Source organism: Ahaetulla prasina, chromosome 3 (genome assembly GCF_028640845.1).
Source record: "Ahaetulla prasina isolate Xishuangbanna chromosome 3, ASM2864084v1, whole genome shotgun sequence".
Taxonomy (NCBI): Eukaryota; Metazoa; Chordata; class Lepidosauria; order Squamata; family Colubridae; genus Ahaetulla; species Ahaetulla prasina.
This window is the reverse complement of record NC_080541.1, coordinates 59793066-59820243: the sequence shown is the minus strand read 5'-3', so window position 1 is coordinate 59820243 and position 27178 is coordinate 59793066. Positions and strand designations below refer to the sequence as shown.

At 37.1% G+C, this 27178-nt stretch overlaps 1 protein-coding gene across 6 annotated transcripts in view; it reads left to right on the top strand.

Moving 5' to 3' along the window:
- Positions 1–27178, top strand: part of EPB41L3 (erythrocyte membrane protein band 4.1 like 3) — a 158458-nt gene that overhangs the window by 102176 nt on the left and 29104 nt on the right. For all 6 annotated transcript variants that reach the window (XM_058177310.1, XM_058177308.1, XM_058177307.1 and 3 more), the window contains exons 4-11: positions 8021–8125; positions 9634–9676; positions 14157–14232; positions 15445–15663; positions 15933–16020; positions 17693–17845; positions 20007–20104; positions 22633–22808. In XM_058177310.1, coding sequence (XP_058033293.1) covers positions 8021–8125; positions 9634–9676; positions 14157–14232; positions 15445–15663; positions 15933–16020; positions 17693–17845; positions 20007–20104; positions 22633–22808 — 958 coding nt within the window. The remainder of the gene's footprint in view (positions 1–8020; positions 8126–9633; positions 9677–14156; positions 14233–15444; positions 15664–15932; positions 16021–17692; positions 17846–20006; positions 20105–22632; positions 22809–27178) is intronic.

The window sequence follows — 27178 nt, the reverse complement described above, 5'->3', positions numbered from 1 at the left end:
CTACTGTATGCTATGCATTGCTTACTATTGTCTCTGTATTGGTGGAGACAGCAGCCAGGAATGGATTGTGCTCTGTTCATATGGAGGACTGATCCTGTGCAAAGTTGATAAGTCCCGCCCTTCTTGCCAGGGACTCCCGCTTTCTGCTCAGTCCTCAGACTAGACGAATGTGTTGGAAATTTCTTCCTGTTTCTGGCTGGTGCCTCACTTTTCCTTGCCTTGGATTTTTTTTTTCCTTTTTCATTAACTGCGAGTTGTGAGTAGTCCTGATTCCCTCCCTGTGCTGGGGTGGTGGTGGTAGGTTGTATTCTAAGTGGCGAGGCTTGGCCTCTGTCACTTTCAAACGGTTTCTGCAGCCTCAGCTTCCTTATTTATCTTTGTGGGAGACTATTAGCCTGGCTGGGGAGGCTTACAGGAGCCTTGCACTCCACTATCGCTTAAAATTACTTGCAGGAGCTTCGCGCTCCATTTGAAGCCACCTCAGCTTGCCGCTTTCCCTAGAAATCGTCCGAGCGTCGTGGGATTCTATTAGATTGGCTGGGGAGGCTTGCAGGAGCTTCACGCTCCGATATCACTCAAAGCTATTTACAGGAGCCTTGCGCTCCATTTGCAGACACCAATGGCTGTTTCAGGAGTTTCACATTTCAGGGTTTCCCCAGCACCATGCCAGGAGCTTCGCGTTCCATTTTAAAATACAGAACGCGCCAAGAACCAATGCCCCTTCTTACTACAGTGTAGCATACAGAGAAATGAAGATGAAATATACAGATATTGTAACTGTTGCAATCCAAAGGAAAAAGTGTTCAGTTTTGCATCATTTCTATGCAGATTTATTTAAGAATATCTATTTGCATAGCCGCTCTCTCAGTTTGTAAATTACTATCCAGTTTTGTATATACTACTAGTGTAAAATAGACATTTACATTTTATTATGTTCCTCTCTGCTTTGTAATTTTCTATAGTAAGTTACCTGAGGGATTATCGCATCCCACTGGGATTGGCCAGACATGCTGACAGAGGAGGCATGTTGTGGGCCCCATCAGCCACAATATTCTGGCTGGCAGAGTGCAGGAAAAGAGCCATTTCTGCTGTTGTGCCTGGACTTTGGAACATCCCCCCTCCCAGGGGTACTATTCAGCAGGTTCTGACAGGTTCCATCGTGAGCTAAAAACACACCTATTTATTCAAGCTGGACTGGCATAATAGTGTTAAATTTTAATTCGGGGTTTTATTAATATTTCTAAAATTTTAAAACTAAATTTTAATTATCAGCCTTTTTGTAATTTTGCTAGGTTTTAAATGTTTTAATTTGTATATATTTCGTGTTTTATCTTGGCTGTACACCGCCCTGAATCCTTCGGGAGAAGGGCGGTATAAAAATTTAATAAATAAATAAATAAATAAATAAACCGGTAATGGGAATTTTGAGTAGTTCAGAGATACCACCTCTGGCTGGCCCCAGACTGGGATGGGAATGGAAATTTTGCGATATCCTTCCCCCAGACTGGGGTGGGAATGGAGATTTTGCAGTATCTTTCCCCTGCCATGCCCACCAAGCCACACCACACCACGCCCACCACATCACGCCCACAGAACCAGTAATAAAAAAAATTGAATTCCACCACTGCCGCTGCCCCCCCCCCCGGTGAGGTTGACTACAATGGACCTTGCTCCCGTATCAACGAAGAGGCCAGTCCACATCACTAACAAGAATTGCCTTCTACCAAAGACATTGACATCACTCCAGTGGTGGCTATCAGACGCTCTGTCCAAGGGCAGTCGATTCAGAGAACCCAACAGAATTGTCCTTACGACAGATGCCAGTCTCACAGGATGGGGAGCCCACCTGGGTCCAAATATGGCTCAAGGCTTATGGTCAGCACAGGAACGCAAACTCAATATAAACCTTCTAGAACTAAGAGCAATCCACAAGGCCCTTCTCCACTTCCACGACTTAGTGAAGGGTCAGGACATTCTTGTGCTCACAGACAACACAACAGCAAAAGCCCATATAAACAGATGGGGAGGCACACATTCAAGAACCCTCATGACAGAGACATTGACCTCGCCACTGGGCCGAATTCAACCTTCTCTCGCTCGAGCTTCCCATATTTCAGGCACAGCAAATGTTCGGGCGGATGCCCTCAGTCGCCAGCAAATAGATCAAGCGGAGTGGAAACTAGATCCAGCTCTCTTTCAAAAGATTTCCTTCGATTTGGGCTTCCCAAGGTGGATCTATTTGCAACTCCTCAAATCGTCAACTACCCAGATTCTTTGCCAGGTTCCCGTCCCCAGGAGCGGAAGCGGTCGATGCGCTAAGATCACCATGGCCACCGGAACTGCTTTATGCTCCTCCGCTTCCATTAATTCCCAAGGTAATCAGAAAACTCCTGGAAGAGAAGGCCGAACTAATCCTAGTGGCTCCTCATTGGCCTCGGAGACCTTGGTTTATGGACCTCAAAGCTCTTTCAGTGACAACACCTTGGCGCATACCAGACAATCAGATTGCTCTCAGTCAGGCGTTCTCATCCATCCAGAACCTCAGTGGTTACAACTCACCGTCTGGCGATTGAGCGGGACATCTTAGCGGTCTCAACATTCCCCAGATGCAGTACCGACAATTCAGGCGGCACGACGACCATCCACGAAGCGCATATACCAATTCACTTGGAAAGCTTTCGATATGGTGCTCAAAGAGGTCCATTTCTCCTAGGGATCCTGACCTATCTCACATCATTGGTTTCCTACAAGAGGGCCTGACGTCAGGTCTCTCTCCTAACACCCTTCGACGCCAAGTCGCAGCTCTTTCCTCGGTGCTTACCTTCAGCTCATCAGAGTCCCTGGCAAAGGATCCAGTCATCAGATTGTTTTTGAGGGGAGCCTCTAACCTGCATCCTCCTACTATTCACAGGTACCCATCCTGGAACCTTAATAAAGTTCTTAATACATTAATGAGAGCGCCATTTGAACCACTCCGAGAGGCTTCTTTACGACTCTTGACTTTCAAGGTGACTTTCCTTATTGCCATAACTTCAGCTCGCCGATTTCAGAATTGGCAGCGCCTCAACACGCAAAGACCTTTGCATTTTTCACCTCGATAGGGTAGTTCTGCGTCTCGACCCAACCTTTGTTCCAAAAGTTAATTCACTATTTCATCGTTCTCAGGAACTGATTCTCCCAAATTTCTGTCCCGCACCCAGACATCAAAGGAACATGAATGGCATACGTTGGATGTCCGAAGAGCCTTAAAGATATACTTACATCGTACTTCTCCATTTCAGAAACGGAAGCTCTCCTTGTTTCCTTCCAACCTTCTTCGTTAGGCTCCAAAGTTTCAGGACCTACCATTGGCAGATGGATACGGGCCACCATAGCCATGACATACGATTTGCAATCTCTTCCTCGGCCAAAGAACATCACAGCACACTCCACGAGGAGTGCCTCCACTTCGGCAGCTTGGGCGACCCAGGCGCCCTTAGAGGAAGTATGCAGGGCGGCAACTTGGTCATCACCGTCGCCTTTCATCAGACACTATAAACTCGATACCTATGCATCGGCAGAAGCCTCCTTCGGTAGACGAGTTTTGCAAAGTGTACACGACAACCCATGACTCATCGGCCTATCTTCACCCTCCCGGACAATCACCTAGCTTTGGTATGTCCCATGCCTGACTGCCGTTTTCCCACCTGTCTGGAGAATGGACGTTGGTCTTACCTGAGACGTCCTTTCTCAGCAAGGAGGAAAACGGCAGTCAGCCCCACCCTTCTGGGGCCGATGTTTATCCATGGGGGGGGGGCGTACATTAATTGTTTGTCATTTCAGGAAGACACGTAGAGTCTGAGCAGCTTCCTCGCCAAAAACTGGAGAGACAACAGGATAAGGCGGGGCTTGAAACAGATTAAAGACTCGGTCCTACAAGCTTGACACAAGAGTTAACCCATGCCTGACTGCCGTTTTCCTCCTTGCTGAGAAAGGACGTCTCAGGTAAGACCAACGTCCATTTCATTGAAAAATGGACTACTTTTGTATCTTTGGCAAATTGCTCTTATTTTTACCCACTTACATATATCTAGACAAATAGAAGTAAAAATTATTAGTAGGAATCTAAACATTTTCTGTGAAAAGAGACAAAGGGAATGGTCAAGACAGTTTGGGTATTACAACGGAAGAGTTTTAATGCAAGCAAAGAGATTACCATTCAAAGAAAAGCTTATGTACTGAAAAGAAATTCAAATGTTTGAAAACAGAAAAAGATTGTAGTGTTAGAAAGTGGCTGCAGGAATAGTATAATACAGACTGCTAGGAGAATGGAAAATCATTCAGTGATATGATGTCTCAATTGTCATGTTAAGGTCTAACAATATGTCTCTTCTCTGTTGTCACTTGAAGTGATTACTGAAAACCAGTGTTATTTTTGGATAAGTCCAACAGCAAACAAGATAAAAGCTTCCTGTGGGACCTGATGGGCTTCAAAATTACCTTGTTTCAGGGTATGGGATAATTAAGGCCCATCCATACAGAGAAAAAGTCATGAGACAAAGTTGTTTTTAGACAAGATCAACAAGAAGGTTGGTTTTTTTAGTGAGAACTTAACAAAGGGGATTATAAGTATACCATAAAAGTACAATTAAAAAAACCCCAGAGTATAGCAATCAAAAATCATTATATGTCAACATATAAATTCCAAGCCTTACCTTTCAGAAAAATCCCACATCAATATATATATAAATGTATAGTCTTGGTCACTTTAGAGCACACCAGGACTGGACAGATGTTGAAGAAAATATTATATTGTCTGTGGTTGTTTGTTCTTATTTAGAGGTTGCATTTTTCATGGCATGTAGGTACTTAAGGAAATTTACTCAAGAAAAAACTGTAAAACATCTTTGGGGTATGACAATAGGAAGTTTGCCTAAATTGGGCTTTTCTTTTTCAACCTGTGAACTTTTGCCTTGAGCCAGTTTGATGCCTCCAGCTCTTACACCTGAGTCTGCTATCTATGTGTCATGACTATTATGGCTTTGGCCTTTAACAGTTCATTTATCACCATTTTCATAAGAGTTGTTAAGTAATTCTCAGAGACAGTCTGAATCATAGAATCGTAGGGACCTTCAAGGTCTTCTAATCCAACCCCTTGCCCTCATACCATCTCGGACAAATGGAAACCTCCAACAAAATCCCCAAAGTTTTAACTAAAAACTGTCTACTATTGACCTCATCCCATTCCTAAGAGGTCTGTAAGGGGCGTGGATAAGAGCACAAACGTGCCTACCGTTTCTGTCCTATTGTTTCCTTTCATTATATCCAATTAATATAGTTATTGCATACATGCTTATATATGCTTATATGTTATATAGTTACTTTCATGCTTATGCTTATAAATACTGTTGTGACTAAATAAATAAATACATACATACATGCATACATACATACATACATACATACATACATTCATACAAAAAGCTCCAGGATGGAGGATCAACAACTCAGAGAAGCAAGCTGTTCCACTACTTAACCGTTTTCAGTGTCAAGAAACTCCTCCTTAATTTCTAGGTTGCATCTCGCTATGACAAACTTCCTCCCATTGCTTCTTGTCCTACCCTCAGGTGCTATGGAAAATAAATTAACACCCTCTTCTCTGTGGCAGCCCTTCATGTCTTAGAACACTGTTATTATGTCTTCCCTCATTCTTATTTTCGTTAAGCTAAAACAGAGTTGCATTATAAGGAAAATAGGCAGCACAAAAAATTAATGAAACAAATAAAACTAATTCCTTTAGCTATTCTTTGTAGAATTTAGCTTCCAGACTCCTTACCATCTTTGCAGCTCTTCTCTGCACTCTTTCTAGGGCCTCAGCATCTTTTTTAGATTGTTATTAGAACTGGACTGCAGTATTTAGTGCAGTATAAAGCAGAATTATCATCACTTCCCTTCATTATTTTGATGCTGTCCCTTTGCATTCTTTCCTTTTCTGGACTGGCCTGCCCAGCGTGTCCCAGCCCATATTGGGCAGGCCATGTTGCAAGGGTGCCAGACCATCGCATCCCTAAACAGCTTCTCTATGGTGAAATAGGCCTTAAAAGATAGAAGGAAAGGTCTGAAGTATTTTTAGATATGGGTTCTGGACATAGTAAAAGGATTGATTAAAGCAATGCCTTTGGGGGGGGATGTTGAGTCATTTTCAAATCTTGGTGGGGGAGACCCTCTAACAAAATAAGGCCTTATTTATTATTGTTAAGATAATTGGCCATATTACTGTTTAGAGCAGGGGTGTCAAACTCATGGCCCATGGGCCAGATGGGTCACGCACTGGCCATGCCCACGCCCAGTTTAGCAAAGGGGGAAAAGTCACAATACATAATTTGACAATGCAAGTTTGACACCCCTGTTCCTAGAGCAGGTGTCTCCAACCTTGGCAATTTTAAGACTTGACTTCAATTCCCATAGTTCCTCAGCCAGCAAAGCTGGCTGAGGAACTCTGGGAGTTGAAGTCCACAAGTCTTAAAGTTGCCAAGGTTGGAGACCCCTGTTCTAGAGAATGGAGCCTGTTGGTCCACTGAGGAACCTTTAAAATATAATGGTATTTTACAGTTAATGTCAAGTCAACTTGAACTATTGGAATGCAATTTATATGGGACTACCCTTGAATTAGCATTTGGGCATTTGGAAGCTGCAGGTGGTGTAGAATGTGGCAGCACAGGCAGTTCTTGGGATCCCCAAGGTGGACCATGTTACACTGACATTCTGTGAATTGCACTGACGGCTGGTTCCAGGTACAATTCAAGGTGTTTAGTTTATCACCTTTAAAGCCCTTTCATGACAGCGGTCCAGGCTATTTTGAGGAACCCCTATGGGATTGGCTTTCTTCACCCACACCAGCAGAAGGGACATGCTACGGAACCTGTCAGTCAAGGAATGTGGCTGGCAGAGTCCAGATGAAGAGCCTTTTCTGTCATGGCTCCTGCCCTTTGGAATTCAGAGTTCCATCCTTCTGAGATCTGTAAAATGAGGACCTAGACTGTTGGGAGCAATGCACAAGTAATGCTTCTACATTGTAAACTGTTCCAGGAGTGCTGTAAACCACTACAGAGATACGCCTAAAATGTTATCGCTTTGGTATTGCTATTTTTGTTTTTTAACTCCTCATTCCTTTGTTGGATAAGCTTTGCAGCTGGACAAATGGCAGAGATGATAAAAGTATCAGTCTGCAGTAAAAACAATAAAAATGGAGATCTCCAGCAGAAAAAAACTAAAAGTTGAAAATAAAATGGGATGAAGTAAAAGCAGAAAATTAAACGAGGCTTTAGAGGCAGCTCTTAACAGCTGCTTCCTCTTTTTACAATATATTGTAAAAAGGAGTGATGATACCTATTTGTTGTCAGTAACCGGATATTTACTTAATAGATATTATTCAAAGTCAGGTAAATTAAGAGTGGAAAATTCTCCGTGGAAACTATATAACACATTCTTGTTTAATTATTATATTGTATTCTCATACCTACTGTGAGTTCTTGAAAATAATTTTAATTTCTGCCTACTGTATTAGATTCTTAGAAAGATCAGAGCAAATATGGGAGGATGCAGACAATTGGGAAAGTTAATGTTGGGTACCAGCAGTGTAGGACATAATTGTATTTCTCTATGAAGAATATATATTGCTATTAAAGTGTAAAACAGCTTGATTTAATGAAACATTTAACTTAGAAACTAATTTTAGTTTTAAGGAATAAACACATAATACTACTTCAATTGCATTTTCAGAAATGAAATGAAAAAATAAAGATATTTTCATAATATTTTTGCAGTGTATCTGGGATAACTTGAATAAGTGATTTATATTATAAATATACACGCCACCAAATGAGAAATAAGTTTGGTCCCTGGAATAAATAAAAATATATTAAGCCTAATATTGCTTAATGAGTTCTATGTTCTATGCAACATAGTTTTTTTTTAAGTGTAGGATGTTCAAGGATAAGATAGTTTGAAACTCATTCTCATTTTTCCCCCCTGTCTGTAGAAGCGCTCAAAGGGCCAGATTCTTTTTGACAAAGTATGTGAGCACCTGAACCTCTTGGAAAAAGATTATTTTGGACTCACTTACAGAGATATGGAAAATCAGAAGGTAAAATTAATCATTTATTGCAGGAAATCATGAGATGGCATGGGGTCAAATATATTTAATCCAAGAATAAGCAGCTGTAGAATGAGACCAGTGCTTTGCTTAACAATAATTATAGCTGAACTCCTATAACAACTTAAGTAATACTCTCTGAAATATTAAAAGCAATTATTATATCTGATTTTGATATTTTTGAGACTTAAGGAGAATACACTTTTAGTATCCTATTGTATGTTCTTGAAGATGGGTGAAAATTTTAAAAAAGATATATAGCCTTCCAGTTACTGATTTATACAATATTAATGTAACAGCTCATTCATTATTTTTTTTTTACTTTTTTCCCTCAAAATTCCCAGCATTTGAATTTGATAATTCTTCTAAGTTGGTCCTAACATTCATTATTGAAATATTTATGAGGGAGCTTAAGAAAAGAAAAAAATACCTGAAATACCGTGTTTCCCTGAAAATAAGACCCTGACTCATATTTTTTTTGAACTCCAAAATAAGCACTTGGCCTTATTTTCGAGGCAGTCTTATTATTTTGGGGTGCATGGAGCAAGATAGGCTCCTCTTGCAGTTTACCTGATTTCCAGCTGTTTCCCTAACCATATGACCAGCTGCACATGCGGTTAAATATTTTCAGCAAGGGCTTATTTTCAGGGGAGGCTTATTTTTGTGTATGCGCCCAAAAGCCTGATTGGGCTTATTATCAGGGGATTTCTTATTTTCAGGGGTACATTTACAGATGTCCAAACTTCTTGCAAGCAATATTTGATTGAACATGCAACTGCTTTTATTATAGTAGGTAAGCCCAGAAACTCCGAACTGGATTGGTTGTGCCATCAGCCAAGTGTTTAGAATGGATTTAATATGTTTATCCATATATCAAATCTTTCCAAGGACCCGGGATATGCAGATAATGTTTTCTGATTGTCAGGGGATGTAAACTGTTCCAAATAAAGCTGCCTTTTGCAATTGACTGATGGTGATTTTGTCAATGCCAATGGTGTTCAAGTGGTGTTCCAGATGTTGTTGTTGTTTTTGAATTGCTCTCAAGGCACCTATTACTAGTGGTACTATCTCTTCTACTTCTATTTATAGGTATTTTAGTGCATTTCAGGTGTTACAGTGCACTTCTATTACTAGTATATGTCCATCAACCTGGTTTGTAGTAGTTATAAAAAAAATTCAAATACTAAAGTACAAAATGAAACATTCTTGCAAGATTAATCACTATATCTAGATTATAAATAAGCTGAAATTAAGAAAACCAGAACTTCCTTAATCTTATTATATGAACTTGGAGACATATCAGCTCTTAGATTTGTTCTTAAGACCATAAAGTGGTTTGACCAAAGTAATTAAGCACTTCAGGGTCTTACCTGCTCCACACTGACTCAGTTTGTAAAATGTTTCATATTAATTTAGTTTTAATATTGTACTTGTTATTTAACATGATTTATCAAAATATTTGCATACCTAATTTAAACATTTTAAATGTTTCTTTTCAGAATTGGTTGGATCCAGCCAAGGAAATTAAAAAGCAGATCCGAAGTAAGTTTTGGTCAGTCATTTATCAGAGGTAGATTCTACAGTTTTAAAAATACCATTAAATAATAATGAAGGTGATGGTGATAATGTATTAAGCCTGTATGCTGCCCAAATTTCAACAACTCAATCAGTAAAATGCTGACGATGAAGATAAAAGATGGCAAGGGGTCTCATTCCCAAAGTCCTGGGAGAAAAGCCTGGTTGCCACAACTCTTCGAAACAACAGCAGAGTCAAAACTATTTTGGATCGGTTGGGGGAACCTCATTCCAGAAGACAGACACTGTTACAGAGATGTGTTTCTAGGGTTCTGGTAGATGACAGTATTTAATTGAAGGATCCTGGACTTCACAAACTACACAGAATCAAACTGGCTGAGCAGATATTATTGAAAATAATAGGTACTACAAATAACCAAGCCATGGGACATTTAGATAACTAGGAATATTTTAAAAACTTTGCATAACATATTTGAATATATTTAATATGAGATATTATTATTAGCCTAAATCCCTACTATTAAAGATTAGTACAATATTGTGCATATATGATGGTGGTAGCTGAGAAAAGAACTACAATAAGAAAAACTTCTATACTATATTAAGTTCTACAGAGATTATTATGCTGGGTTTTATGGATCATATCCCATTTCTGGAAGTTTATATAGTAGTCCTTATACAGTAGTTAACAGTTGCCTGTTTAACAACCATTCAAACTTATCATGGCATTGAAAAAGTAGTTTTACTACTGGTAAAACTGTGACTCACAATATTTTTACAGTCACATGATTGTCATTTGTGAGCTTCATAGCCAGCATCTGACAAGGAAAATCTGGAGAAGCTTGCAGTAAGTCACAGATCGCAGTGATGATGTTGCACTTAATGAATATGGGTGATTTGCTTTAATGACAGCAGCAAAAAATGATAGTTCAGCATGATCATGTGATGTTTCATTTAAGAACCATGTTTTGCTTAGTGACAAGCTACCAGTCCCAATTGTACTCATTAAGTGAGGGCTACCTGTATAATATAAATAACAGAATTTTTAAGGTGCCGTAAAATTTATTTTTGTTGCAAAAACGTAGCATAACACTTACGCTGCTATGTGTAGGAACTTGTGTCAAAATAAAGTTATATGTAGTGGTATAGGAACAGTGTGTTCTTGATATATCTTTACGGTATATGCACTTAATATGTGATTTAACCCTACCTTTGTGTTTCTTTATTTGAAAACAGTTTTTTTTAAATGCCAAAGATGTGATTGTCCTTTCAGTATCGTGCAAAGGAAATGTTAACAAATTAATATAGGTAGTCTTCGATCTACAGCCATTTGTTCAATGAAGTTAAAATGGGTATGAACAAATAGCATTTATGACCAGTCCTCGGAGTTCTAGTCATCCCAGCATCCCTTACGGGCATGTGCTCGCAATCTGGGTGCTTGGCAACCTGCTCACACAGCCAGTTCCCAAGTGCCCCCACAATCATATGATCACCATTTGCAGTCTTCCTAAGATGAAGAAAGGTTGGTTGGAGTGAGGCCGGGGAGGAGAGAAGCATTAGATCCTACCCTGGCAGCCTCATCTGTGCATAACAAGTCTTGCTGCTGTTATTATACAGAGTATAATAGCAAAGTCCCATTTTTTTCAAGCTATTTGTCCATCAAACCTAAAAAAAAATTATCCTTTTTAGTGTCTTGCAATAATTTATATTTAATTCTTGATATTTTCCCTTTCCATGCAACAAACTTAGAAATAGCTTTTTGCCATTGTTTAAATGGTTTATCAGTCAGTACCAGTATTGTTTGAAATAAAATTAACATCCTAGGTAAATCATTAATTACTACACACTAATGATAAATTTGTCCCACTTCAAGAAATCCTTTCTATTATCATTCCATAACTTAACATAGTTATTCTGAAGCAATATACATGCAATTCATGTAGTCTGAGGAATGCCCAGATACTTAACTTGGTTCTCAATTTTGAAACCAATTTTCATCAAAGTCCATTGGTCATTTAAAGTTATCATCTAGAAGTTGAATTGTACCACTAGAGACTTCTGTATTTCTTCAGTTTTTTTCTTGTACTTTCCATCTAAATATTGTTATTTGTGAACATGATTAAACAGGGGACTTTAAATACACGTTACCCTGCTGTTAATACTTGTGGTTTAAGATTTTATTTAAAATCTTAATTCTTTTATGTAAAAGAATTTTAAACAGAATAATATCTAGGGGATCAAGTGAAAGAGGTAATAGTGTTTTCTATGTTTGAATGTTGTACAGATACAAGCATCAGTGTTTATCTCAGTAAGTTAGTTATGTTCAGGTAGAATTCAACTTTTGAGGCCTCCATGTATAAATATTTGCCATCTTGATCTTTTTTCCATTGGTGCAATATGCATAAAAAAGTGCATTTTGCAGTAAGCATTATCTATTAGAAATTAAAATAAAGTTTCTGTTTTAATACAGGCTTATTTATTGCCTGATGGAACTTGAGATGCTTTTAAAATGTTAAGATTTCTATAAAGAAAAATCTTCTGTGATAAAGTAATTATTTTGTTGGCATGACAGAGGCTACAGAGGCTCCTTCTATGCAACCCTTAACACCTTTTGCAGATGTATAAAAACTTTATGAGTTTATGGATTTTTTAAAAAGTGCTGACAAGCCATACAAGATTGCTTGGTGGGCAGCATAGGGTATAGGCCTGGTTTAAAGGATGGAAACTTTGTAGACAGTAAATAATATAGGTTGCACTTTCAGAATTTCCATAAGGCCTGTTCCATGAAGCATACCAAGGGGTATGAGCAGGCTGTATGAAAATTGGCTAGCACCTGGGCTGACGGTATTCTGCCCCTTTTAAGACGTGTCCCTAGTTAGCTTGGTTGCCCAGCAGCTATAAAAGCAGAGTAGAAATCGGCTAAATATGGTGGGTGGTGTTGTGGAATGGTTTGTGTCATATTATGGGAAGGGAGATAATTTCTGTGACTCTGAAAGTAGAGTCTTGGAATCAGCCTGAACCTGAGAGCAGGAATAGTCTACTACTAATATTAGAAGCAGTAGTAGACCCGGGAAGAGTGTGGAACTGGGACTACTACCCATTGGATCTGCTTGTGTGTGGGTTGCCTAGAGGCCGAGGAGGCTGGTGTGAGCCTTCTGGGGGTTTGGGAGCCCATTGAATTTGTATATAGCTAAAGGAACCTGTGACACAAGGCTTTAATAATAGAACCTGACTTACTTTCAACATCTATATCCATCACTGCATGTACAGTTAAACTAGAGTGCAGCAAATAAGGGAAGTATTAAAATGTGATTAAAAAACCTCCTGATTGATGCTGTCAGAGCAGTACTTTCAGAATAAAATCCAGACCTCATACAAAAGCCTTAAACAAAACAAAGCTGACATGCTGTATTTTGTAATTGGTAAAACAATGTGTGTTGCCATTCAAACTACCCTTTCAAGACCATGCATAAGAATGCATAAAACCATCTAGGTCAACGTCCAAAAACAACCAGTGCTTCTAAAGTACCAGATACTTGGTTTTAAGAAGCCGGTTTCAGGCATTTCAGCAATGCTTACAAATAGCAATCTTAACCTTTGCACAAAATTTGACTTTTGCAATCTTGCTGGAATAAAATAACGATTGCTTTTTAAAATGCAGTGAAGGAACTACCAACACTGACTATCCCATATTATAGACATTGTAGCCAATTTGGCTCAATTTTTGTACTTTAATGAGTCAGAGGAGAAATCTTTAAAAGGTCAGAATTTATTTCATATAGGCTAACCATTATTTATGAAGTTCTGATTTTATACTATTGAGTGCTTTCAAGGTAGAAAAGAGCTCTTTATAAAATAATCATTGGATTCCAGCCATATCATTTGAAGCTTTTGGACTGCCTTCAAGGAACATTTCACATAAACTTTATTATGATAACCTTACTTGGAAGTCATTAGATCACAAATAACAAAGGCCAGACCAAGGAAAAAAAGTAGGAAATGGTTTGCAAATTGAAACTGTTAAAGAGCACTACATGAAATGTAAACATTCAAACCACTTCTTATGCTATACAAATCATCCTTACCCTATCAATAAGCAAGCCCAATAAGATCTCTTTTTTTTTCTTTACAATTTCATTTATGCTTAAGTAGCACTCCTAGAGGTGCTGATGGATGAAATTTATATATATAGGATTATGGATGCAGATTTTGAAGCTCTACTGAATGCCTACTTATCCATGTGGTTATTTCCATATTTATCTCATTATTTAACTCTTACCTAACATCCATGCCTACATCGTTTTATGGAAACTTCAGGTTGCTGAATAAAACCCTCAGAAATATGGAAATAGCTCTTGAGAATTTGAAAGAAGGAACAGGAGAAACAAGTATCAGTGTTGAAAGTAATAACACTATCTACCTCAGTAAATAAATTATAGTGAGTGCAGAAGACAGACAATCCCACTAATATTTTGTTTTATTCTAGGTGGTGCTTGGCATTTCTCGTTCAATGTTAAATTCTACCCTCCAGATCCTGCCCAACTTTCTGAAGATATTACAAGGTAGTTTATGCATTATCACTGAACAGAAATTATTTCTAAAAAATTATTATGACCATAATTTGCTTAATAACAAATTGTTGTCATAAGGTCAGCTGATTTAAATCATTGAGGTATAAGGTTTCCTGCCTGATCAGGTGGTTGGAATATATGACTTCAACAACTCTGTTATTGAGCTGATAAGTATTGGAAAAGCTGTCAGACTTAATAGAATGTTGTTACTTCCTCTAACATTGACTCCTGGATGAGGTTGAAATTTAGCCTCACTCCTAGAAGCTTATCAGAGACACTCAAATTTATCCTTATTGCAGACTTCAGGAATCACACAGCTCAGTTTTTGATTACCCCTACAAAATTTTTAAAGTGTAGATTTCTCTTCTTTCTAATCCCGTATATATTTTTTTAAAAATACAATTCCCAGATTTCTTGGCAATGAGTGCTTCCAAGTGTAGTCCATGTGGGAACCCAACTTGTTTGTTTTTAACCCTTTACATGGGGAATTATTGGAAGATATGTTAAAGAGCTTATGGTATTATCATTATTTTGTTTATTTATATACAACCTTTATTATCTTTATACATAAATCAAGGCAACAAACATATCTAATAGTCCAGCCTGATTTGGGTTGAGAGATACTGGCCCGAGGTCACCAAACTGAGTTTCATGCATAAGGCTGGACTAGAACTCATATTCTCCTTGCTTCTAGCCTGGTGCCTTAACCACTGGCTCTATCACTCTTTCATTATCTATGCTTTTCTAATGGAGAAGTCTTTACTGCAAAAATTTTCAAAAAGATTTAATTGAATAAATTCAGAATAGATTAATGTTGACATTAATAGATGAAATTGTTTGCAAGCAATTATTCACTTAGTTAATAATAACTAAAAAGGAAATGTTCACTTACTACATCTTGCTGTGCCTTGAATAACAAATAAAGCTGTTGCTTCAAACAGCATTTCAGCAATTGTACTTATTTTTGGATACAGGACAATTAGTTTCCAGATTGTGTATATGTATACATGGGGTGCGAAGTGCTTCCATTCCCCCCACCCCCCGGCTATATTTCTTCTTGCTGCTTTTTATGTCCACTATTGAAAATAGCAATATGTTTTATATAAATCGTGTATTTGTTTATGAACCCGTATAAATTTTTTAAATGCTTCTGCTTAAATAGAGAAATGTTAATACACTTTTTAAAATATAAATTTGTTGCAGGTATTATCTCTGCTTGCAGCTGCGAGATGACATTGTGTCTGGACGATTGCCATGTTCTTTTGTCACACTTGCACTATTAGGCTCCTATACAGTTCAGTCAGAGCTTGGAGATTATGATCCTGATGAATATGGGAGTGACTATGTCAGTGAATTCCGCTTTGCACCAAATCATACTAAAGAACTGGAAGATAAAGTAATAGAGCTTCATAAAAGCCATAGGTGAGACATGCAGTAACTATGTTTATAAAATGGGCCTGTGGAACGTCCTGGTCTGCTTTGCTGTGTAAGCTGCCTTAATACCTCCACTTAAAGCAAATCCCTTTGATACAACGAATTGCATAGCTTTAGCAAAAGTGTCAACTCATCGAATTTGGCGTATGCACCGGCATGCATGGAGAACCTACATTTTGAAGAAAATAATTTTTTTCACATGAAACAACTTCACTTTCACTTATGTGGGGTTTTTTTTTCATATTGATTAACTTTAGGGGAATGACACCTGCAGAAGCAGAGATGCACTTTCTGGAAAATGCCAAAAAACTGTCTATGTATGGAGTAGATCTACATCATGCCAAGGTACATACTGTGTTCAACAGTCTAATAATTGAGTTTCTGTATAAGTCATAGACAGACAGCTCTTAGCAATCATAGATAGACCTTCTCTAAGGTGTCCTGTCCCAGTTTGGCCCTTAAAGTTTGCTACTGGTCTACTTATTACCACGGTAATTGGGTCCATTCACCTTGTTATCATCATCTCTTCCCTTCTACCTTTTCCAATATTACTAATTTCTTCAGGAAGCTGGCTTTTTGCATAATGAGTCTTACATGCAGTTTGACAGATTATTTAAACAGAAGTCAAACAAGAATAATGATACATAAACAAAGAAAAACAATAATTACTAATAAATCATAAGTTAAAAATTACAAAAACAAGTTTTGGTAACACGTTCTTCCCCTTCCTTCTATTTTTCTACCACTATTAACCACTATCTAAATATTTATATTGTATTTTACACTTTAGAATAGTGCTATTGAGCTTTTTCATTTGTACCTTGAATGAGAAATCTGATTGATTTTAGCAATAACAATAGCACTTACAATTATATATTGTTTTTTGGTGCTTTACAGCACTCTTTAAGTGGTTTCCAGAGTCAGCATATTGCCCTCAACAATCTAGGTCATCACAGCCAACTTTCATGCCTAAAACAGGATTAGAACTCGCAGTCTCTGGGTTCTAGCCTTAACTACTAGACCATCTGGCTATTTTTTGTCAATTTATAATTGAAGAAGTTAAAAAGTTTTGGATCACATCACTGTTCCAGTATAATTCTGAATAAAATATTTCCTAAAATGAGCCAGGTGCATAATAGATTTCAAAAAGGTCTTTAGACAATTTGCAACCAAATGCATAAATTAAGAAAGAAAAACAATCTTAACTTTCACCGGCTGTTAATTGTCTTTAACAAATAAGTTACAGAAGCATTTTGGGACAAATTACTTTCCAGCAAAAATTTTCCGTTTTTGATAGCCATTTCAGCTATCAAAAGAATTCTGCAAGTAATATAATTAATAAAGTAATATAATTACTTCTTTCTAAACAATTTATGACCATCAAAATTGGGATCATTGAGGCTCGCATAATAGTCTAAAGACATAATTAAACATAAGAGCTATATTGATATTTTTTTTTTGCGGGGATATTAAAATAACAATTTCTGTCCCCTCACTTCCAAGAATACAATAGTTTATTAGCCAAAAACCAAAAGGAAGTAGGTGTTGAGAGGAAGCAGGAAAACAAGTTACTTCAGCAATTACCTTTATATAATTTAAATATTTGTTACTACATATTATTATATGTTTAATAATTAGCTTTTTTCCCCAAGAAGAGTTTCATATATATCATTCACCGTGTAAACAAATTGTGATTTCTTCATTAAACATAGAGAAATTTTGTTTCCTTTAGGAATTCTCTATATGTTTTGACTACATGCTAAATTAAGAATGTGATATTTAATTTACCCCGTCTCATAGGATATTAATAAACTTTATTCTATCTAGCTGATGAACATAAATACCAAGAATTGTATAACATTTTAGTGAATTGTATTTTTCTAACACTCTATGATTCTACGAATAATTTTATATACTTTCTTAAAATTATGAAAAAATGTAAAATGAAATATCATAGCTGATAAATGATCCTTGGAATTGATGTTAGATTTAAAAAAATTGTCCAACCTTTTTTCAGGATTCTGAAGGAGTTGAAATCATGTTAGGTGTTTGTGCAAGTGGTCTCTTGATTTATCGAGACAGACTCAGAATAAACAGATTTGCTTGGCCTAAGGTTCTCAAAATTTCATATAAGAGGAATAACTTCTACATCAAAATTCGACCAGGGGAAGTAAGTAAAATTGAATGAAATTGCTTGTCATGTTTCTCTTGTTTCACAAAATATATAAAGAAAGAGTGAAAAGAAAGAAAAAGGCACCGACTTCCAACTCTCTTTAGCACTTTAGAAGATAATATTACTACCTCAATTTTTTACTTTTACACAACAGTATACGCTAGCCATTTCTGTAACAACAATTACAGAATTAAATTACAGTTTTTCGGACTATAAGACGCACCGGAGTATAAGAGGCACCAAGATTTCGAAGAGGTAAGTAAACAAAAAAAAGGGGGGGTTGTCCTCCCTGGCCCCCAGGAACACTCCCAAATCCTCTGCATACCCCGTTTTTAGCAAAAACAGCATTATTGCCCAGCCCCCGGAGCACTCTACAGGCCTCCCAAACCCTCTGGGCGCCCCGTTTTTCGCAAAAATGGGGATGTTTTTGCCCTCCCCAAACCCCAGGCATACAGCAGGCCTCCCAAACCCTCTGTGCACCTGTTTTTTGCCCGTTTTTGCAAAAAACGGGGCATGCAGAGGTTTGAGACTGCAGAGTGCTCCTGGGGGCTGGGAGAGAGCAAGAATGTCCCAGTTTTTCCAAAAAATGACGTTTTTGCCCTCCCCAGCCCCCAGGAGCACTTTGTAGGCCTCCCAAACCCTCTGCGCACCCTGTTTTTACAAAAAATGGGCCCATTTTTTGCAAAAATGGGATGAAAAGGGAGGTTAAAAAGGGCTGTATTCGGTGTATATGATGCACCAACATTTCCTACTCTCTTTTGGGGGGCGGGGGAAAGTATGTCTTATACTCTGAAAAATATGATAATTGCAATTATCTAATAAGCAAAAACAAAATCAAAGTTTCTTTTTTTATTGCAAACAAAATCTGGAAGAAATTTCTACACAGAAACAAGGTTAAATATATTCTCTTCTTTAGATAAAAGAATCAATTTGACGATCTGTATTTCTCCTTGCTGTGGGGAATAATATTTGCTTCTGTTTACTCATTAATCTTTATCATAATTTATATTAAGAGAATCCCCAATTCAATTTCATTTTTTTCAGCCTAAAGGAAGAAAACACTTTTTCTACTTTTGATATTTTACTAACTATAAAAAATACTCAAATATTACATACAAAGGGAGAGGGGAGAACCTTCATTTTAAATACAAAACTACATTAGAGCTTTGTCATGTTTCATATATCTAGATATTGAATTTTACTTTACATATGTCTAGGTATTGAATTTTACTTTAGAAATCAATGCAGTGTAATCTATTATATTTTAGGCTAATAGTTTCAGCCTTGTAATATTTTGAAATTTGACTTTTCAGCTTCTCCTCATTCCTGTGTACTACTGCTGTAATTCCTTTCTGTTTTCTGCAAAAACAAAGATTTGTAATACAGTATCCAACACACTATATTTACTTAACTGTTGTCAGTTTTTTTGCTATTAATTTAAATGTTATTATTTTAGTTTATTGTGGAGGTGAAATGCTTACAACCTATATTGCTACCCTAACTACAGATTCTAGCAATAAATCTTTGATTCTCCCAATGGAAATCATTTCTTCATCACTCTTTGTGTTGTAATGGAAGATAGGGAGAACACCGGTGAGAATCTATTGTATAGTAGAAAGCTAAACCTCTAACTTCCTTTAAAGAGACAGCTTATGTTGGAATTAATTAATTAATTAATTAAATAAATAAATAAATAAATCTGGAAGCAATTTCTAAACAGAAACAAGGTTAAATTGTTATTGAAGAAATGAAAGATATAAAGCAAATTTTATTTGATAAAATAGAGATGATATCAAAAATAGATTTACAATTGATAGGCCAAGGCAATGACTTGGGAAATGATGTTTCATTGGATTTACAAAAGAAATTAGCTGATGTTTTAGAATTTGAAAAGGAAAACACAAATGATACATCAAGAGAATGACCTGAACATTTTTTTCTTACTGCATTTACAAAAGACGCATGTTAAAAGCCTTGAAGAATTTTGTGTAATAGGATTAAAAAGAAATGAAGAGAAATCAAAATCTACAGTACTTGATTGATGTAAAGATTAAGATTGTTAAAAGTAAAAGGAAGAAACATAAAGTTGTTTTATTTGATCAAGGTTAAAACAAAATGTGTTATGTCTGTGAACCTGGATTTTTTTTTTCTTTCCTAGTTTGAGCAATTTGAAAGTACAATCGGATTTAAATTACCAAATCATCGTGCTGCAAAACGTCTATGGAAAGTATGTGTTGAACATCATACATTTTTCAGGTACATAGTCCTTTTTAACGGATTACTTCAAAGTTCGTCACAATGTAATGAGAATAAATTGGTCAAACGTATGCAAACAAATATAACATTCTTCTTGATCTCTGATCACGGCTTAGCACTTAAAAATATAATAGACACCAGACATACTCTTCACAAAATGTTAGTAAATTCTCGAAACTATAATTGAAAGCCATGTTAGTAAACATCTGTTCTGTTCTTGATAAACAGTAAAATTAAAATATAAATTATTTAAAATATAGATTATTTAATATATATATATATACACACACACGCACGCACACACACATATATATACATACACACTGACATATTGGATGTGGTACAAATCCATGTATCAAGTTACACTCCAGGAATGCTTTCTAGTTTGAACCAACTGGTACCTCAGCTACGGAATTATTCTAGACATATTTACAACTTAGTGAACCATTCTTCTATTGAAGAGATCAAACAATCTTTCCAGATTGTTAACAAATTCATGGATTTGAAGGCCATAGACCTATCCCAGGTCATCCATTGCCTGACCTGGGAAAGTAGGCACACTACGCACATGATCTTCTTGTCGCAGCAATGGCAATGTGATCTTGTGGAGGATTTATCATTATCTTCTCTGTCATGGCCAGACTGCGGTCCTTGAGATTTTCCAGTGCTTTCTCGTCCACATGAAGGCTAGACCTATTGAAATGTTTCATCCTTGGTGACTAATACACGCACTCAGGTTCTAGAGGGAGGTAGAGCATGACCCAGGAGCTCTGCTGTGTGGTCCTGTGTAGGCTTTGACTGCAGCCTGGAACCAGAAGGTGGCCGGGACCCTGGAGAGTCGCATGTCTGTGCCCATCATTAATGCCTGTCTCGTGGCATTAAGAATAGCAAAATGCAAGTCTTTGTCTGCTCTTATTACATCTGCAAACTGCCGCCCAGTAACTGTTTAAAGTCACCCAGTCTCTCCCTAGGGAAGGAGGGATCATAAGAAAATTTACAGGACCATGTTGGGGGAATTTGTCAAGCACCTAATGGATAAAATTGCTTGAATTTATTCTCAGTTGGAATCCAAGCATGGAGTGGGTTCTTCACCCATGGAGGGGGGACTTACCCATTTATCTAGGAGCAGTTTGACTCTGTTGAAGTCGACGGGATTGTGGGTCTGTTAGTTCAGCTTCTTATTCATTAAATTCCTGCCCTTCCTTATTAAAAGCCTCCAGGTGGGTGATTTCCAACTGAGTCCACCCAGTCATTGCTGCAGGAGGGCTTGTTCCTAATACCATTTAAGGAAGCCTTAGTTCAGCCCTTAATCTGGATCCCACAGATTTTGGACACATTCTGTAAATTAGCCCATTGGAGGTATCTTGGTTCAAATAGGTGCATTGTTTAATCCAGTTAAAGGTTACAGGAAAAAGAGTTTTAGTACTATATAATTTAATCTTGCAAGCTATACAAATTATTAATTCTGCATTGAGTGAATTTTTAAATAGGTTTTGTCTTCATTGAAATAAAAGTGAAGCAAGAGGGGAGAAATTGGGGGTTATTTTTTTTCTGTGTTTCCCTGAAAATAAGACCCCATCTTATATTTTTTTGAACCCTGAAATAAGCATTTGGCCTTATTGCCATGCGCTCAAAAGCCCGATTGGGCTTATTATCAGGGGATATCTTATTTTGGGGAAAAGAGTTCCCAGAAGTTCAGCTCATTATTTATTATTTCATGATCTGTTATAGACCATTAGTTTCTGTTGGTATCAACAAATATATATATTTATGCAGACCATTTGAGAATAGATAGCTAGGCTGTAGGAAGATATAATTCATTCTGGAATCCATGTTAAACAAGTGGCATGATAATGCAATTTATAGTTTGCGACTGCCAGTCCATTTCAAACAAACAAAAACTTATTCGTACCCTCAGAATATTATTATTCTGGTCTTGAAATGGAGATGAGTACTGTCCCCTATAGCAGGGGTCTCCAACCTTGGTCCCTTTAAGACTTGTGGACTTTAACTCCCAGAGTCCCTCAGCCAGCTTTGCTGGCTGAGGAACTCGGGGAGTTAAAGTCCACAAGTCTTAAAGGGACCAAGGTTGGAGACCCCTGCCCTATAGTCAGCAACAACTAGCAGAGTAAAAATCTGCAGGGATTCCTTTATCTTTAACCTTTATGCTCAGAATATGTCTGATGATGTTTCCTATATATCTGGAACAAATCCAGACTGATTAGAATATATCATTGTAGTTTTTAAAAACCTCACTTATTCTCTTTGCAAGTATTGCTGTGTTCATTAAAGGAATAACTCCATCTGACAAACAAATTAAAACTTGAAATATTTCATACACCATTTTATAATTGCTAATTGACAATAGTTTTTGCTATAGACTGCATTTTTAATATTGCTTAAAGTGATACTAAATAGCACATTACCTCCATTCAAGAATGGGAGAAAATAGTTTTAAAAACATAATACTTTATTTCAGTTTAGAAAACCAGTCATTTGTAATGTTTATCATGTGTGATATATTCTAGACTCTTGCTACCAGAAGCTCCTCCAAAAAAATTCCTCACACTAGGTTCTAAGTTTCGCTACAGTGGAAGGACACAAGCCCAGACAAGAAGAGCTAGTGCGCTGATTGATCGCCCTGCACCTTACTTTGAACGTTCCTCAAGTAAACGCTACACAATGTCTCGCAGCCTAGACGGGGGTAAGATATTCTTAATAATCCTTACTTGGAGCTTTGTCTCATTTTCGTTTTTAAATAAAACATTGCATTAGAGGACAGATTCAAGTTTCTTGTAATCTCATGTCCCCCCGAGCTTCTTTGGATTACACATGTAAGTATGTGCATGATACGTCATTTATTATGATATGCCTGTTAAACTTCCCTTTTGCTTTCTTATCCTGGCTTATTCATGTGGCAGTTCATAAGCTGTGGAAGACTAAAACTTCAGTTCTCCACATTTGTTTCTTTAGCTGTTCTTCCTGAATTTCTACCCCTTCTGTGCTTTTTTTAGGGCGCTATAGCTATCATTGCTAGGATGGTAAATGCACTCCGCTTGTAATGACTGACACAATATGCAAACTGAATCTAGACATGCTGTGGTTATTTGTGTTTTTCCAAACTTTATGATATAGTTCCAGTGTTCACAAAAATAAAACATATTATAATATGTCAAATCATATTTGATGCCATATTTGATGTCATATCAAAAATAAATAAGATATTATTGAAAGTTTGCATTCAGAGAAATCAGCCATTGATAGATACATATAGATAAACCACATTTACATTCCGTTTAGAAGAAGGAAATAAAATACGAAAACATAGTTTTATGGAGTCATTGGTGCTCTTTGAGCTTAGATATTTGCTTGCTGATGTTTCATTGCCCGACTAAGTAACATCATCAGGTTTGCTCCATGTTTATATACAGTAGCTTGCCCCGCCAGTGTCGGTGGAGTTTGCATTATTCAGATGACTATAAAATCCCAAACCCTAAGGTATTATTGAAAGTTTGCATTCAGAGAAATCAGACGTTGATAGATACATATAGATAAACCACATTTACATTCCGTTTAGAAGAAGGAAACAAAATAAGAAAACATGAATGCTTCTTCTCCATCAGCTAGTATCCAGATAAACAGGGATTAACATCAGACAAAGAAACAAGCAAGAAACTATCAAGGAGAAAATGGAAATATCCACCAGCTCTGGCAGGGCAAACTACTGTACAGGTAGTCCTCGATGTACAACTATTCATTTAGTGACCATTCAAGTTACGAGTGTACTGAATTATGTGCTGCTGAATTATGACTTTTTCAAGCTTAACAGTTGCAGCATTCACAGGTCATGTGATCAAAGTTTGGATGTTTGGCAACTGGTATGTGTTTATGATAGTTATAGTTTATACCACCATTTGTAATCTCTCCAGACAGCTTTCGACAAGCAAAGTCAATGTGGGGAGGGGGAGCCAGATTCACTTAATGACTGCATAATTTCTTTAACTGCAGAAATTAGCTTAACAGCTATGGCAAAAAAGATTGTAAAATGAAGCATAACCCATTTAACGACTTTCTTGCTTAGCAACAGAACTTTTGGGCTCGATTGTGGTTGTAAGTTGAGGACTATCTATATATAAACAGAGACAAATATAATACTCACTAGCACTGATGATATTATCTAGTTGGGCAATGAAACATCTGCAAGCAAACAATCATGCTTAGAGAGCACTAAGGACTCCACGGTTCAGCCCTAACCTACATAAACGTTTTTCTATAAATCACCATATGTGAATGAATAATATTAGAAAGGCATTGCATTAGAGAAAATAGTTGATACAAATTAAGCAAATATGCCTACAAATGTATGTTAAAAGAAATAGTTCAATTGGAGCAGATTTTCATGTGGATCTTTTTAAAAAACATCAAAGGTAATATAAAACTACATGTGGAAAAAGGACAAGTCAAAGAAAACCAAAAATGATCAGTTTATCTGTTCTTAATCTTTGCATTTCAAAAATATTTTTGGCCAAGATAATAAACTAATAGTTAGCATACATCCATACAAATGACCGGTAGGGGAAAAATCTGGTACTATTACATACCATCCAAATTATTATTCAAGGTCTGTTACAAACTGGTATACATATACTTGCCTTGGTGACAAGTAAATAAAGAGTAGCTACCAAATTTAGCCAAGAGAGCTAAAGGACAGCAGAAACTGAACAGACATCATCCTGAAAATATTGAGTCATCTGAGTGACTCATTACATCTCTTTTTTATTACTAAATGTAGTAATTTGGGTTTCTGTACCATAAGAGATTTTCATCTGCAAGTACTTGATCCCCTAAAATTGAATTTATGTGATTGTTGAGCCAGAAATAAATATGCCATATTAATAATTAAAGTTCAGTCATTGTAATAAAACAATGATAGAACTTACAACTTTGGAAATCAGCAACAAAAGGTCCAATAAAATAATCTATGTATTAAAAGAAAGGATGAACTTGCATGTTTTGACATAATTCCTGAATCTGAATTTTATTTTGAAGGTACCCACTCTTATTCACTGAAAAAAAGGTGTATTCTTTCTTTCCCACTCATGTTAAAATGCTCCATTTTGCAAAACACTAGCAGGTTAAAAGTTACTTTTGGCATTGTCTCTCAGTGTATAGCTGCACCAAGATAACAGTTTTGGCTCATCTACCTTTTTCCCTTCTAGCCTGATGCTTAGAAAATCCTTTCCCCATTCTTGCAATTTCAGTTCTCTCTTCCACTCTGTTGCAGACTGAGGATCAAAGCTTTGCTTAAAAGTCATGTCCCTTCCAGGCATGATTATTCTTCCTTTGAAAGGCAGATGTGTTGTGTTAAAAAGAAAAAAAAAAGACATTAGAGCTTCATTAATGATTCTGGAACTGTAACTTTCCTTGGAATTCCACATACTTTTGCATCAAACTAATAAACTTGCTGGGAATTAGTTTGCACTCTTCAGCAGCCCTTCATTTATTGCTATGTGATTCCGCTGCAGGTCACAGCCTACGAATTGGGAAAGACTGTTACTCAGAACACAAGTTTGGGGTCATTGGTCTAAGTGTCTTTTTCCAGCTTTACCGTTTTATTTACATTCTGATTTTCTTCCAATGAACTCCAAATGACTTAATCAAAGTTGGATTTATTCCGCAAAAGTACTGATTCATAATCCTTTGAGTTCATGAAGCTCACTACTTGTAAATGTAAAAAATTTTTTTATTCATTTATGTTCATTTTTTTTTTCCATATAATACAGATTCATTATGCTTCCACTTTATTCTATAATGCAAATTATTGCACAAAATATTTTGTGCAAACTTTCATCTCTTAATACAGATTTTTAAGTTTTTATTTTTTTTATTCCATGTAAATCCTAAGTGATTTGTATGTACTAAAGCCAATTGCACCTGTTTCGTAGACCAGAAAAGAACTCGTCTAGATTGAAGTGTTGAAATTATTTCCAACAGCATCCTTCTGAAGACAGATTGAATTCTCCCTGTCCATTGCAGTTTATTTTGCCCAAATCTTATAAATCTGTTCTGGAAAATTCTGGAAGATTAAGAGGGAATAGAAAAGTCATTCTTATATGACCATAAGTCTTGCATAATGATAGAGAGCTAATTTTCATCATCTGCATGCATACTTTATTTCCTTAAAAATGATGAAGATAAGTTATATGAGATAAGAACTCTTAATCCAAGTTCTCTGAGGAATGTATGGTTAAAGGATCTGGATATTTAAGGGAAGGGAAATTATGGTAGTTGTGTCTAAATCTCTGAAGGTTGTCACATAGAAGGGAGAATGGACTTACTCTATTTTTTCAGAAGGGAGAACCAGATTAAAATCACAAGGAAGGAAGCCCAGGCTAGATGTCAGCAGGAATATGAGCTGTCAGTCAATAAAACAGATTGCCAAAGGATGTGCTGAGTTTTCTTTTCCTAGAAGATCCAAAGGTGCTTTTTTCCCAAAAGGCAACTGGACTTAGTTTTTCCTTGAAGACATTTTGCTTCTCATCAAAGAAGCTTCTTCCGGACTCAAGAGGCAAAGCGTCCTCAAAGAAAAACAAAATCCAGTTGCCTTTTGGGAAAAAAGCATCATTGGGACAAGGTGCTGGATGACTGAGAATCTCCATAGACACTTTCTTAGAAGAGTTGAAATAGAAGCTGGATGGTCATCTGTCAGATACGTTCTAGTGCAGCGGTCACCAACTGGTGGTCCGTGGACCACTGGTGGTCCGTGAGAAAATTTTGGTGGTCCCCAGAAAAATTATTTGGATTTCTTATATTGCACTAAATCAAGGGTCCTCAGACTACGGCCCCTGGACTGGATATGTGCAATGAACGCTTGTGTTGCTGCAGAGAGTCTCCCCCTTCAGGGTCTTTTTGTGTGGGTTGGGGTCTGCTTCAGCCTCCTGGTGTGGGGTTTTGGGCAAAGGCTGGAGGGAAGTGCTGCTGATGGCAAAGAGCCAGAGGACCTTATTTCAGTGGGATTGCATCATGCCTGGAACTGGCTGACCATCTCAGCCTGCTGAGCCTCCAGGCGCCGGT